Consider the following 15043-nt stretch of genomic DNA (forward strand, 5'->3'; position numbering starts at 1 on the left):
GCTGCGGGGGCTGCCCGGGGGCTCCCCTCGCCGGGGCAGTTTCCAGCCAAAACTGGTGCCTTTCCCCGTCCTCCCAGACGCTTTACCTTGTGGGTATCCCGCCGTGCAAAGTATTGATGGGCGTTTCAATGCAATAGTTTAGGTTGGAAGGTGTCCCTGCCCATGGCTGGGGGGTTGGAACTAGTCTTTAAGGTCCCTTCCAACGCAAACCGTTCTGTGATTCCATGAAAATACCTTTAAGATCAAATCAAACTCTCCTAATATAAGTGTTCCAGTTCTGTGCACGGTGTTCCTCTGTCACACGCTTTCGTGCTGGTTGCTTACCTGTTAAGATGGTATAAAGTTGAATAAAGAGAACATGTAAAATTTCCTTTACCTCTCAAAAGTTAACAGATAAGTTTTGTTGCTTTGTCTTAGCTTCGTTTTCTTTTCCATAAGCTGGTTTTACATGATAAGCTTTGTTACCGTTAATAGTTGAAGACAGATTGCATAGCCGTAAGTCATGCATTTGCTGCATAGGGACCTTGATACTAACTGCTTAAAGGAAAATTAGAGTAACAGATGAGAGTAAAGAGTTGTTTTAACTATAGAAGGTCAAATTCTGAATGATACTATCCATAATTCCAACTTTTAACAAATATAATAATTATCATAGAGAACAACATTTTTATGTTTACCCTCATGTTTTTCCAGTATAGGACTGGTGTATACCATCGGTGCAAAACACAGCATGGAATGTTCAGATATGAAGCATATTTCAGATTCTTCTTCACACCATCACAACATGAGTAAAACACACGTTCCTCAAAATGTACTCATGCAGCCAGGTTTTCATCCTGCAAATTGGAAGAGGCCATCTGTAATGGAAGAGAGCTTTGCCTTAAGCCTAACCGACTCCCAGGAGTCTGACTTGGAAAGCCTTGTTCGGGAGAGACAGTATCAGTTAGAACTCCAGCATCGCATTCATGAAACCGCGGAGCTGGTAGGACTGTATTCTGATGAACTGGAGGATGACAGCTTAGAGGAAGATGGCTTGGAGGAGATGAGTTTAAAAGAACAAGATGGAGCTGAATGTGACACAAATGGATATACAAGTGGAGTACAAAAGGATGGTGGTAATAGAAGGTAAGGCATAGGATTTCAGTAGATGAAGTGGAATAGTTTTGACATTCTGAAACTGTACATTCCTCAGAATATACATGACATCCTCAGGACCAATTTATATTGCCAAAGCACTATTAAGAGCACCTATGGACCTAGTTACACACAAAGGTGCACTGTTTCATCTTAGCCACGTTCATAATTATTATATCCATTTCCACATAGCCTCAGCTGTTCATTATGTTGGCTGAAACACCAGCGTAGGAGGGTAAGATGGAAAAGAAAACATCCCTCACAGACCTGTATAGGGTCCCCACATACTGGTTCTAGGCACTTCATACAGAGGCAAATGCTACATGCCTATTTATTTGCCCCTAAAACAGGCAGGCAAGAAGGTAGGAAGTGGTGACAAGATACACGCTAACCCCTGCTTGTAAACATTACCAAGTAATGAGGGAGCATTTAACTACAGTTTCTCTGGAAAAGGCCTATTAAATGTTGGTCCCCTCTTATTCCTGTCTACTTGATCCAGACCTGCAGGCACCGAAAGGAGTCTGATGAACAGGCACTACAAGGTTTAGCAGTACGTGCTGGCTACCATCTGAAGTAGGCAACCACGGCTGTGCTGCTGTCAGACCTTCAGGTGGTGCAGCAGCTCTGAGATCATGGGCTAGAGGGTTTCTGGAGCTGGGCTGTGAAAAAGGACCAGAGAGAAAACAAGAAGCGGTACTGACATATCCTCTTTTCATTCCTTACAGGAAGACCTGTGCTGAGCAAACCAGGCCACTTCCTGTAAGAAAACTTAGAGGCAAAAATTGGGTTGAATAAATGCAGTTTTGTCCTTAAAGCTGTATAAAGCTAAAATTAAAATTTCCAGAGTTACTGTCACCTTTAAACATTCTTTACTTGATACACAAAATAAAACTTAATTTGCTGTCATATGCATGAAAGGTTTAACACTGTATAAATTTGGCATAATTCTCAAGTTTAAAGGGATTAAATTAAACCCGAAGTAATAATAACGTGCAGTTTCAAATTAATTGTCTACTTAAAATAAAATGGCAAACAAATGAAGGCTAAATGATTAATAGCATGCTTTTATTCACCTCCTCAACAGGCAAAACGGCCAGTTATTGAATATTTTACTGTGAGTGCAAATGATGTTAATTGTACTAGAAACATGCTCTAATTTTTAGTAATTTTTTTGACTGAATACTATGCTGAATATGAGGCTCTTCATTAAATGGAAATTTGATTTTATTTTGTTTGAACTTAGCCTAGTAAGTACTCAAATACAGTCCATTAACCAGAGCAAATATCACAGCATATACATATGAAACCCCCTCTCTACATCCATTACTAACCTCGGAATTTGAAGAGGAAACGCTGCATCTGTTGTCTACCTACCACACTTTTGTTGATGAGTACAGAGTCCATCTAACCTGTATATCACGCTGGGGGGAGGAATAAAAGGTGCACTTTTTGTCTGCAGATGATTAGAGATGAAGGAGCTCTTCACACTCGTTTTGTTCCCATGTGGTGACCTGGCCTGCATAATACAATTGGGCTGCTGTGCACACATTTCAGCACAATAGAACTCTTTATCATTACACTCTGTTATTTGAATCATTGCAATTATATCACATATTTCTGTACTCATTTCAAAATATGGTCACCTATTTCTGTTTACCTGTGGTGTAGGACAGCTAGGAATAAGAACGTTTTCATCGGTGTAAACTGTCTAACCACTAGTGTACAGAATACCACGGCACCAATGCTTACCTGAAATGAAAAGCATTGCTAGAGAAACAGATTATTTTATTATTAGGAGCCACTTGAAATGTACGCATAGGCATGTAACTAATTTAGAAAGGATGAATAAGTGGTGTATGGAAATGTTAATATAATTAACTATGCCGCAGTTTGGAGAATCCAGCAGATCAGTACATTTCTTCTAACAGGGGCTGAAGAGTCAACCAGATTTCAGTGCCTACAAACGGCACTTTGAAAGTCTCATCGTTTGTCAGTGTCCAAGAAACCAGGACGATACTGTAGGTCCAGTTAAGAAAAAACAGCGTTAGAAACTTTTTTCTCCCACACTCCTTGCTCTTGCCACTGCCCACGTCTCCTGGAAGCCAATTTGGATGTATTTGGCTCCTGCGGTTGGTTTTCCTCCTGTTGGATCAGACTGTAAATCATGAATAGAATCAGTTGTGGGGTTTTTTTTAAAGCAGACCGTCTTTGTTTGCATTATGACAAATGTAGTTCAAACCCACAAACCTTTCTGATCTATGTTTTTCTACTCTTATCTCAGTTACAGCCTGTGTTTAAGGAGAGGTTACCATGATGCTTCATAGGAATGAGAAGAGAGCAAAAATACAGAGCTGTAGGCCGTTCTTGCTCAGACAGTTTTGACATTTGAGAGGGGGATTTTACCAGGAAAATTGCTTTTCTTTCACACAGCAGTCTTTAGGAATGAGCCACACATGCTCTCTTTTGTAGTCTACGTCGTTCTAAAGGAAACAAGAGGCAGTATGTTGTAATAATTTCATCTTGTAGTTGATTCTACTACTGCTTATGACTTCTATGCTAAGTTTAGGATAAGGACTGTATCTGAATGTTAGGCTGGTGTATTATTTCCTGATAATGGAAGTAGAAAATGAAGAGGAATTCCTGCCTAAATTTTCTACTAAAAACATGTTTGATAAAACTGTTCTGATCCCGATCCCACAAACAGCCGTACTGTATGCACTCACATAATTCAGCTGACCATATTGGCGGGGCATTTATTGGCTGAAATTACACACTGAACAAAACGTAGAATTTATACAGTTTATGCATAGATAATTTTGTGTTTCTTTTTTAAATAGTAAACAACAGCCTGTGGACAAATATTTTGGCCTAAGGTACAATCCTAATTGGAAGTACGGAAAAAGGGCAGCAGAATTTTCTCAGGCAGAAAAAGCATGTCAAGTTGCTGGAGAAAGCAGTGTGGACTTTGCACAAGATTCGTTTTACCTCCATTCCAGTAGCTCCCCAGAAGAAAAGAATCAGCAGAAGGCAACGTCACAACATTCATTCTCAGCGCTGGGTACAGAATTACAGAGCTTTTGCCAACCAAATGGAGTGGTCAACAGTGAACCTTTTAGGCTACACACCGAAGGGATAAAATCTGCAGATGTCCATCATTTCAAAGATCATCACAGTACACACAGCAGTGCTTTTTCTCTTCAGATTCAAGATGATCAACCACAAAGAGAAAAAAAAGACTTCGTGGAAAAAAATAAACAGACTTTGGGGTTACAGACAAAGATGAGCTCCTATTTTCAGTTACACAGTAAAAAGCAGGAATTTCTTCAAGAGCAGGTAGGTAACTTTTACTTTTCTAACTGGTATAAACCGAGGGCTGTCTAATGTTAAATTTGAATAGCTGCATGATCATGTTTGCAGATGAGGTAAGCAGATTTACAGTCATGCAACTGATAACTTAGGATTTCCACTGAGAATCTTCTTCACCCTTTACGGAATAACTGGCAAGTCCCCAGTTACTCACAACCCCAGTGATGACCTTCTACGAGCCCAGTTAAGCTATGTGTATTCTCGGCCATGAAGCATTTCTGCATGGTCACAGAGGTGATCTCTCTCTAGTTTTTAATCTTGATGCTAAAGAAATGCTGTCTTCCTTCCTGTGGCATCTACACTGCCCCTTATCAGGGGTTCTTTTTTTGCTGCCTCCGATTTTTCTCTGCTTGGCCAACATGAATTTGGTAACGATTGTCTCTGCTGATAGCATATTCCAAGCTTTGTTCAATGCAACAAATGCAAATTGTTTCTAACAGCAGAACACTCACCATTTTTTAACTTCAGTAGAAAACCGTGATGTCACCATTTGGCTTAAAGAGCTGTGTTACTGGTTTTCCACCCACATTGATAATTAAAAAATAATTGTATGTGAAGTTACAATTAAGAACCAGAAAGCACATTGTGGGCATAATGCTTTCAAGGGCTACACATGCTCTTGCTTATCACTCTCGTTTAGGGCCACCCAGGTAGGAAAATCGATGAAAGATTTGTCAGATTTAGGTGCCCAGAAAACCCTTTCACCTCACTTGCTTTCTCAGCCTGACCAAACCATATATCTAAAATCAGTCAGCTCATAAAAGTGAGCTACAGTACTTCGATTTGAAGTGCCTAGCTTTCTTGTGATGGATTGCAGCGACTTGTATTAAGGATTAAGTGGAAATGTAATTACACTTCCTAATGAACGATTATACATGAGTTTGTTGCTTTTACTTGCTACTTATTATGCATAATGGGAAAGTGGGAGTCACTGAATGACTCCACGAGTTGTAGCATAGAAAATTCTTAACTTGCAAAACTACCGAGACTTTCTGCTTCAAGTGACACGTTTTCCAAGGCTAATGAACAGTTGACACAACACTAGAGGGCATCTACTGACTACATTACAATGAGCGTTAACGGTGGACAAGCTTTTTTCTAGCAGAGCTATTAAGAGCACTTGTTTTTTTCAGTTATAATTTGGTTGATGGTAAAAATAATTAGTGTAGATTGATGCTAATTGAAGCTGCGTTGATATGATTATGTTTACTATTTGGGGAATTCTGAAAATGTTTCATATGTAAGTATTGGAGCCAGGGATCAGGACTTCGTTGTGTAGACACTATTCAAAGGTAGGTAATAGAAAAAAATAAATCTGTTAAAATCAGGGCTGTGTTCTAATATTACCTTGCAGAAGCAGCCATGGGGACAGCAGAGCTGTGGCAGAGAAGGAGCCAGGCAGCTTGCGTGTAGAAAGGTGCGTTTCTTTCCTCAACTAGTTGATACAGCAGCAACAGCATCACCACCTACTGTCAGCTAGCTTTGTATTTGCTGCAGATAGGCATGGTAAGACCTACCTGTCTTGTTCTTAATCGAGACATCCATTGCTCCGTATTGCTGGAGGGTGTGAAAGAAGGCCTGACGGAAACATTTTGTTGACCATAGCATGAGCCAAATTTGGTCACCTCACCTAGAAAACTCTATCAAAAGTGTAAAAACACCAAGTATGCAAAGAAGTAAACAAGCACATGTCTTCTGCTGGAGCAATCAAACACGTTCTGAATGCTGTTTTTTCCTAAATTGGATTATTCTGAGCTCTGTGGGATGTTGAGGCTGTATTTATCGATACAATCACTGCTGGCTGTCAGGTACTGTGGTAGTGAAATAGTGTTTACGTTGAAGTAAGCACTTTGCATACAGCTTTTTTCACCCTATGTAACGATAGGCGAAATACCTGCAACCTCATTCTTGCAAGACTTACGGCTGTTATCTCTGTGCATACAGACAGCAAGCAGGCTGTATGGACAAAAACATACCATAAATGTGTGTTGATCTGTATATTTACTAATTTATATAGCATTTGCTAAAGCATCAAGTTCTTTGCAGTGTTGCCTGATTCTTTAAGAACCTGATGATGGGTTTCTTTGAGAGAGAGAAAGAGAGAGAAGTAGTGGCCCAATCTTGCTCAGCTGTACTCAATATGAGTTGCTTTCCTACCTACAAGCCCCTTACTTCAAAGCAAGGAACATAATGTACAATTTTTTAATGGCTCTAGACCAAGGCACTCAGACTCTCTGTGCACTGCGCCTTACCTCAGTGTAAACACCTAATCAAGATTGCCTGCGCTTCAACAATAGCAGCCAAATGCAATTCGAGAACCACAAGCCTTTGAAGTCCTCACTGCAAAGGCCGGTTTTCTAGTCTGGGATAATGACATGCCATGATTGCTGTCTTTGTTGTATCTTTTCAGTAGAGAAGCAATTATGGGCCTCAATTTAACAGAATAGGCATTACACAGCTTATGATGCTCAAAATGCAATTTCATTTGATCATTTTCTCAATTTGATTGGTATTAATAGAATAGTTCACAAAAAATGCTGGCAGAGGTTGTGTCCTGTTCCTCTTTCAAAGAGATAATGTAGAAGTATGCTTTACCTGCCCAGTAAACTATCAATACAGTGAGTCACTTGGTTCCACCAAAAACATCTTACTGACTGCAAAGCTCTATCTATCCACAGTCCAGGAAACCTGTGTGATAGCTTTTAATTTGTGAATATTTCTAGTCAGGACTGATAGAACGTGCATCGCTGTTAGGAGCCATGAGATCACCTGAAAACTCAGCAATAGACCCCACCTACCTTTTCCTAGTTGTCCTAATCCCTCAACCCCAAAGATGAGAGGCTGAGCTCCCCAGAAGTATTAAACATTTCCTTCACACTGATTTCACCATTCGGTTAGTAAATCTTTTGGTCACGGAGATCATTTCAATGCAAGTTCTCCTGTGTCAGCCGGCGTGGCTCTGCAGTGGTGCATAGCTAGTTCCACCACGAGCGTGAGTCCAGCACATCGTTAGCTGTAGTTCCTATGGTGAGACTGCCTCACTGCACACCTAACTGAGGTCACACCTGCTGTAGTACTTAGCAGGATGGTTTGTACGGCATAAGTAGAAATACAGAATAAAAAAGCCTTTTTTTTTTAAGTTTTATAGATTGGAAAAAAAAGTTTGATGCTTTCAAGAAAAATTTTTGTTCAAGACCTTGCGATGGTGTGTGTCATCCATCAGTATCTTGGTACACTGGCTGATTGCTTGGACAATGATGATTGCCTAGTTGCTTTTCTGCTATTAGGTACATCCACTGGCTCTTCTATAAATGGAGAACGCCAGTCATTTGAGAGTTACAAGTAGGTTTCTTTGCTGCATATGTCCTGCAATTTTCTTTTCCTCTCTTCTTAAAAGTAGAAGGAATACTCCCTACTACCACACCACTGTTAATTGGTATTTGCTTCCTTTCTCATTTTCTTTCAGCTATTCATTTTCTTCTTACCTATTATATAATATCTAACTTTAGCATTTTATCTTTAGTAGGAGGAAAATTATTTCTCATTCTTTCCCCAAGACTTTTAAATCCTTTCATCTGGTTGGGCTGTGGCCGTAAACATTCTTGGTTTTTAGGTTACAGATCCTAAAACTGTTGATGAGGAACCAGTTCAGAGTGTCCTACCACTCCAGACTGTGAAAACGAAGCCTGAAGACAAATGGTACCAGAAAGTACAGCAGCTCAAGGTTCCTTTTTGATAGAATTTGATATTTGAAACATATATGTAAAAGCATTAAAGTTTGAATATTTAAAGCTATAGTCTCATTACTTTTAAAGTACCAATTACTGATAATAAATCCTTAGATATGTATCAGTAGATAATCACCAAAATGTAATGCATATGCTGCTTTATATACTGAATGATTTTAAATGAAAATAGATTCCAAATCCCAAGAAATTCTGAGCTCAAAGAATCTTATCTATTTAGGACATTAGTTGGTTGGTGATAACATACAAGTGCAAACTAGTACATGGTCAGGTTTGGTTCATGGGGATTCCAAGCTAGAACTTAACCAGTGTTGCATTACTTCTCCCCACGTCAGTCAAGGCATTCCCATAAAACACAAGATGTTTCAAGCGGAAAAAGTTGCCCTGGCCTCCTCTGCACACTGTTATAAAGGTGTTTTATGCTGGCCTTCGAAACCAATGCAGGGGGACAGTCTTTGGAGCAATAAAAGAGACCAGGTTATCATCACTATGAGAAACCAACAACTTCAGAACCAGAACTTCCAGCCAACTGGAATTATTATTGGCAAGCCTAGTCACTCTCTTTGCCTAACAAGCATTTAAAGTAAGTCAGGCAGGCTGTTTGAATTCCCCGCTGTTCATTTTAAGTCTGGGAGCTGCACTTCTGTAAACATTTTACATAAAGATATTATGCTGCTGTTCATCGTGAGAGAGATGCTTTATATATGGAATTTCAGAATGAAGGAGGCATTTTACAGGGCTGCTCATTGTGTTTAAATGGGAAAACATTGGCCTGGTCCCAGTTTGGCAGCAGTTTATGCTTTCCACCATGCCAGAACATTAATCGTTACAGCAGAGGTCGAGCTAACAAATCATCAACTTGGCACCAGGAGTCAGGATTCCCCAGTGCTAAAGCTTTCGCCAAAACATCCTGCTCTGTATGTGGATTTAATACCTACCATTAAGTAGTTATTCTGAGTGCATATGCTATGTCGTGATTGCAAGTGTTGCTAACAAAAGAACCCTAGAGAGACAGGAGGATGAAATGGAGGATTTTAGCGCTGACAAAGATTAAATGGACTGAGAATGGATTTGTATATTCCCTAGAAGGAAAGCCATGTCTTTCCTCAAAGTGGGCAACACCTGATGCTGTAATTGGAAAGAGATAAATCTTCAACCAACTCCAGATTTAGAGTACGTCAGTTTAGCTCAAGATAGTAGTCTTGGTGTGCTTAAACTCTTAAATTGTTTCTTATGATGTGGATTATGTTTTGGAGGATGCAGGGCAGAGAGGAGTCCTTGGTTTAGAAATTAAATCATTTTAATCATTGACATCAGTCTGTTTCTACCGTGGACCAGTCTAATAGTGTGTACATAGCCATCTGTTCCTGAAATTCAGTACAGTTTACTTTCATTAGAGGATAAAAACCAAGAACTGATTTGATTCTTGAAACGTTTTTCCCAGCTGGTTGACAGTGAGCTACAGGATTAGAAACAAGCAGTCCGATGCATTTAGGGCACCTATTTTTGCACCTCATTCGGATGAAACTCCCTTATTCTGTATTTACCACTGCATCATTTCTTAGATATGATCTGCATCTGTGAGGAATGATTTTTATAGTGTTCTGCTTCAGAATTTGTCTCAGGCCATTAAGCAAAGGTTTGATGCAGTATTATGCAGTGTCTGTGCAGCACCTGAAGAGCATCTGTGCTTCTGTTCTTGACTAGGGGTTCTTACGTATTTTAATTTTGGATTAAGTTTAGCCAGCCCATGACCTGGTCTAGCCACAGGCATAATTTACTGAGTCAGGGTTAGATAGAAGCAGCACGGAGTGATTTTGATGGGTCTAATCGAGCTTGTGCGAACAGACCTGACTCATTTTCGGTACATCGAAGAACTGTTACCATAGTCAGGACCCACGGCATACCTAAGTCTCTGTAAGGGCCCTTCTATCAGGATTTGGTTTGTTTATTCAAAAACCCCAAAGCCTTACACATGCCACACAGACAGACTGTTCTCCATACCACGTTAGACTTCAGGACACAGATACTTTTCCTTTTACACTTCACTCTCTGCTAAGAGCTCACTTTTAAAACAGATTTCCGTCGTGATACTCATTCAGTCATATAAAGCATTGCTCTAACCCTTTTCTAGCTGTGAGTGTACATGAAGCAGGGGTGGCTGGTTCCGTACTTCCCTGATTTGTAGAAGGACAGATGACTGTGCACTCCAGCCTGTTCAGGCTGTTCAAGTTCAACACATGTTCAAAGTTCAGTATGTGTTCAGGATTCAGCTTCATTGTAACCTGCACTGCTATTTAAGGTCTGTCTAAAATAGGAATGGTGTCCTCAACTAGCAGCACAGAACATGATGTAATCTGGTCAAGACAGCCATCAGTTAGTTAATTTGTAGAATTCTAAGAAATAGTTACATGAATGGCATTGTGGCAGTTAAACTGACCCGTACACTTGTACATCGTTGATCTTAATGAATATATAAAATAGCAATCACTGAAATTCACCCCACTTTTAATAACTTCTTTTAGGATTGTCAACATAAGGCCTACCAGAAAAAAAAAGTAGGACCCCACCAGAGTCACAAAGGGAGGGCTCTCCCAAGGAACAAAAGCCAACAACCACCAAGAAGACCAGCAGAACCAAAGTCTTGGCACCACAGGCACCACCAAATATCAGAATTTCAGAGTGTTCCCATGCAGGCAGTGGAGCAAGACAACAGCAGAGCACTGGAGAAACGGCTGTACGCAAATCCTTCTGTTGGCCCTGACACTAATGCAGCAAATTCAGATACTTGCTTAAATAATTTCCCAAATTCAAGACATTTTGTTAATCAGGATTTTACCACATTTGCTGATGCTTTTGATCCAACATTACATACATGTAACCCAGCAGAGGTTGTACCTCCAGTGTATATCAGCAAGGAGAACAAGATATATCAGCATGATTCTCCAAATGGACTTCCACGTGACCCGCAACATTTAAACAACGATGTCACTGTGCAGCTTTTCGCAAGAGATAACAGTACCAATGGTCAAGCACATCCAGATCAGAGGAATATTTCATCTGCTTTTAATGCCAAATTTCAAGAACCGGTGAAGGATGAAGTATCACTTCAGAGTTGCAAAAGACACATGTATGTGGATAAAAGGTACCAGAACAATGCTATCTGTAGTTTATGATAAGTATAAGTGTTAAAACAGTATTATCATAACACTCTGATGCCCAGAAAAAAATAGAAATGTATTGAAGTTGAATGTAGAAAATTATTTGCTAAAATCCTGCCACTATAGATTACTACTAAACATAAGAATCATTGTAAATATTAATTTTTAAATATGCTATTGGAAAAGGACAGTTCTGAACTCCAGGCTCTTACACACATCGAATTTTTCATGACTGAAAGATTTCTTCTGAAAGGCTAGAAGGAGGAGTTTAAAACACAGATCTCAAGGAGGGCTGTGCATAAGCTAAGTGTATCGCCAGCTGCACAGAGTTATAGCAAAACTTGCCTTGTGGGGTGAATATCCAGAGTCATTCCAGTGCCAGTTCTGACTCGCTACACATGGGGAAGGGCGTGACTATCCTTAGTTATGTAAAATTTCACCTGTCTTGTTAGAAATGTGTTTATTTCACATAGAAAATTGATTGTTTCAGTCCTCAGCAGCCCTGATCCAAAGCCATACAAGGCAGTTTTCATTCCATGTACAGATTGCATGTTGAGCTATCTGCTATATACAAATGAAAATCCTTAATTTCCCCCCTCTTTCTTTTTTAAGGCCTTCTCAGTCTCCTGTTCACAAGTCACCAACAGCCCTTTGTACCACCTCCCAAATGATTTACACATTTACACAAATGATGGAGCAACATCACCAAGAAATGACTCGTTTGAGAGAAGCTGTCTTACTTGACAGGCACTTGTTCAACCAACTTCCACCTATAATCCCACATGCAGAAAGTGGTTCAAAGGTAGTTCCAGAGACCCGTGAAAGAAATCAAGCAAAAGTAAGCCAAAGCAACTCAGAAGGATACATCATGCAATTGGAAAAGCAGAACCAGCCTAAAATCAGCAAGAAGGTAAGAAAACAGTGTGGATCGGATGGGTTATATTTCTGTTTTTCCCTCTGATTAATATTTTTTTAATAATCCAAAGATCTTCAAAAAAAAAAAGGAAATGGGGACTGAGAAATATTTCATTGTTACGGAGGGCGCACTGACACACACTGACTTGCTCAGAGCATGAAAAACAAAGGTGAAAACAGTTGCTAAAACCATTTTAGTCCACAGAGCAAAGCAGTTCACCACCACTACCTCTCCCTGTGTCAGTTCAGTCCCTGTGTTCGGTCTTGATTAGCTCTAAGAACACACAGAGCAGTGTTTGTCCTTTAAGTTATCCAGTCATAAAATGATTTAGAATAAAGCTATTTGTATAAAGCAGCAGGTAGCCAGGCCTCAGATCTGAGCAAACCATTATCCTGGTCATGCTCATTTGCTATCCAGCTCAAATCTCTTGGTTTCCAAGGGAATCAAACTGAACAACAAGAAACTTAGAGGATTTGTAAAGCTAACGGCATAAACATTATTGCAAGTCTCCTGATGATCCCACTTTGGTCCTTATTAAAACTTGGTTCTTTTTGTCTTTCCTCTGTGTCCAGTTTCAACCTGTAAGCAGTTAACACAGAGGCAGCGGAACAGCATAGAGAGATCCCTGTGTGTCCATGACAAATTAAATGTTTAAGAAGTTAGCTCCAAGTCTCAGGGCAGACAAACTAAGCTGGAATAATTACTGATGTGTTTCATCTAGGAGGCATTTTGTGTATTGCTGCCTGAATGCCTCTAAGAAGAATTAGCTGGATTATGATAGTAACTGAATGAAGGGCAGATTTCCTTCCCTTTCTGTTCCCCTGAGTTCAAACCATTGTTTCTGTCCTCTATTTTCAGTAGCTTTCTCACGCTTCATATGTGAGGAATGCCACAGATAATAAGACTGTTTATGTGTCTCAGAAAAATCCAGCTTTTCCTAATAAACAAATCCAGTCCTACTCATTGACAAAGTGAGAAAACCCTGGTTTTGTTGTGGACAGCTAAATGATTAACTCTTCACAGTACCTTGAATTAGAAGTTAGGTGTCAGTATTTCACAAAAGAATAGGGGTAACTGACACAGAGAAACATCAAACAGAAAATTCAGTGCTTAGAGTTGGTTGAGTTTAACTTGAACATGCCCCTTGAAGAAATGCACATTTGATTTGCATATAAACATTTCTCGGTGTTCCTGCATTACTCTGTGATTGAAATTACTAAAGAGTTGATCATGAGTTTCCACTGACAAGTTTCTAAAATGTAGTCCGGTTCTAGAAATTAATCCAGTGTTCTTGTAAGAGATTGAAAAGATTCTGGAAGTGTCAGGGTCTTTGTAGTAATGTCATGAAGTATTGAAATGGCATCACCCATCACTCTTCCATCTTCCCCGTGCACTAGTGAAGCTTTTGCTGTGCTGCAAGGCGTGTATTTTTCAACTGTCTGTGAACAATTTTCCATTGCAGTTTTGAGAACAAAAAAAGGTTACTATTGCTAATGACATTTGCCTGTTTTTTACCACCAAAATCAGCTACTTTTATCTGCTTCTCTTACAACAGTGCCTTGGAGTTTCATTCTAATAACAGTCCAGTGGGTCACTCTAAGCTGTTTAAAGCTCACAAAAATCATTTTTGAGTGAGAAAGTATTGCTTTGAGTTGCATGATTGGCAATTACCCACCTAGATTCAAAGGAAATACAGTGTAATTTGACTTGTGCAATTAACTCAGTCTTTTTGGTCCCTTTACAATCTTTAAAATGAGACATGCCAGAGGTAAGATTGACACTGCAAGTTGAATCTTGCTCTTATCGTGGGTGTCCAAGACAAGACTTCTTTAATTGTGCTGTCTGTGAAATCACATAAAGGAAAATCTGTCGGTGTTGGTTTTTTTCAGCCATGTATAAATCTGAACGTGAACCTTGGAGGCCTTGGACCTGACTATGAAGCCATCAGAGAGAAGGTAAGTGATCCCTATTATATGATCTGCTTTTCCCTTGTACAATGTCTGGGCTCCTGAGCTCAGGAAGGACAAGGAGCTACTGGAGAGGGTCCAGCACAGGGCCACTGAGATGATGAAGGGCCTGGAACACCTTCCATATGAGGAAAGGCTGGGAGAGCTGGAGTTGTTTATCTTGGAGAAGAGGAGGCTGAGGGGGATCTTATCAATGCTTATCCATATCTAAAGGGGGGGTGTCAGGAGGATGGGCCCAGGACCTTCTCAATGGTGCCCAGTGACAGGACGAGGGGCAGTGGCCATCAGCTGGGAAACAGAAGGTTCAGCCTGACCATGAGGAAACCCTTCTTCCCTGTGAGGGTGACAGAGCCCTGACCAGGCTGCCCAGAGAGGGGGTGGAGTCTCCTTCCCTGGAGACTTTCCAAAGCCCCTGGACTTGTTCCTGTGTGATCTACTCTAGGGGATCCTGCTCTGGCAAGGAGGTTGAACTAGATGATCTCTAGAGGTCCCTTCTAACCCCTTCCACTCTGTGATTCTGTAAATCTGTGTGTGTGAATCTGTAAAAACGTGAACTTAGGTGGGGGAGAATGGCAAAGAGACCACTGCTGAGGAGCAACTTGTGTTTGTCAGGTACTTTATGTCCTTGACGCTAGGTCTAGCTGGAGATCCTAAGGGGAGATTCACATAGAAGGGAAGACAACTGTTTTGTGTGGAATAATGTTAACCTTCTAATTTTGTAGTTCCAGAAGCAGGGAGTAATTCACAGAGTTC

The 15043-nt window shown here is 40.3% G+C and overlaps 1 protein-coding gene across 1 annotated transcript in view; it reads left to right on the top strand.

Annotated features, from left to right (window-relative positions):
* Positions 1 to 730: 730 nt before the first annotated feature.
* Positions 731 to 15043, top strand: part of LOC104512164 (chromosome unknown open reading frame, human C11orf63) — a 17437-nt gene continuing 3124 nt past the window's right edge. Inside the window, exons 1-6 of the mRNA XM_010155036.1 lie at positions 731 to 1125; positions 3972 to 4467; positions 8114 to 8224; positions 10772 to 11415; positions 12014 to 12317; positions 14213 to 14278. Coding sequence (XP_010153338.1) covers positions 731 to 1125; positions 3972 to 4467; positions 8114 to 8224; positions 10772 to 11415; positions 12014 to 12317; positions 14213 to 14278 — 2016 coding nt within the window. The remainder of the gene's footprint in view (positions 1126 to 3971; positions 4468 to 8113; positions 8225 to 10771; positions 11416 to 12013; positions 12318 to 14212; positions 14279 to 15043) is intronic.

The sequence above is a fragment of the Eurypyga helias genome, unplaced genomic scaffold, assembly GCF_000690775.1.
Source record: "Eurypyga helias isolate BGI_N326 unplaced genomic scaffold, ASM69077v1 scaffold36967, whole genome shotgun sequence".
NCBI lineage: Eukaryota > Metazoa > Chordata > Aves > Eurypygiformes > Eurypygidae > Eurypyga > Eurypyga helias.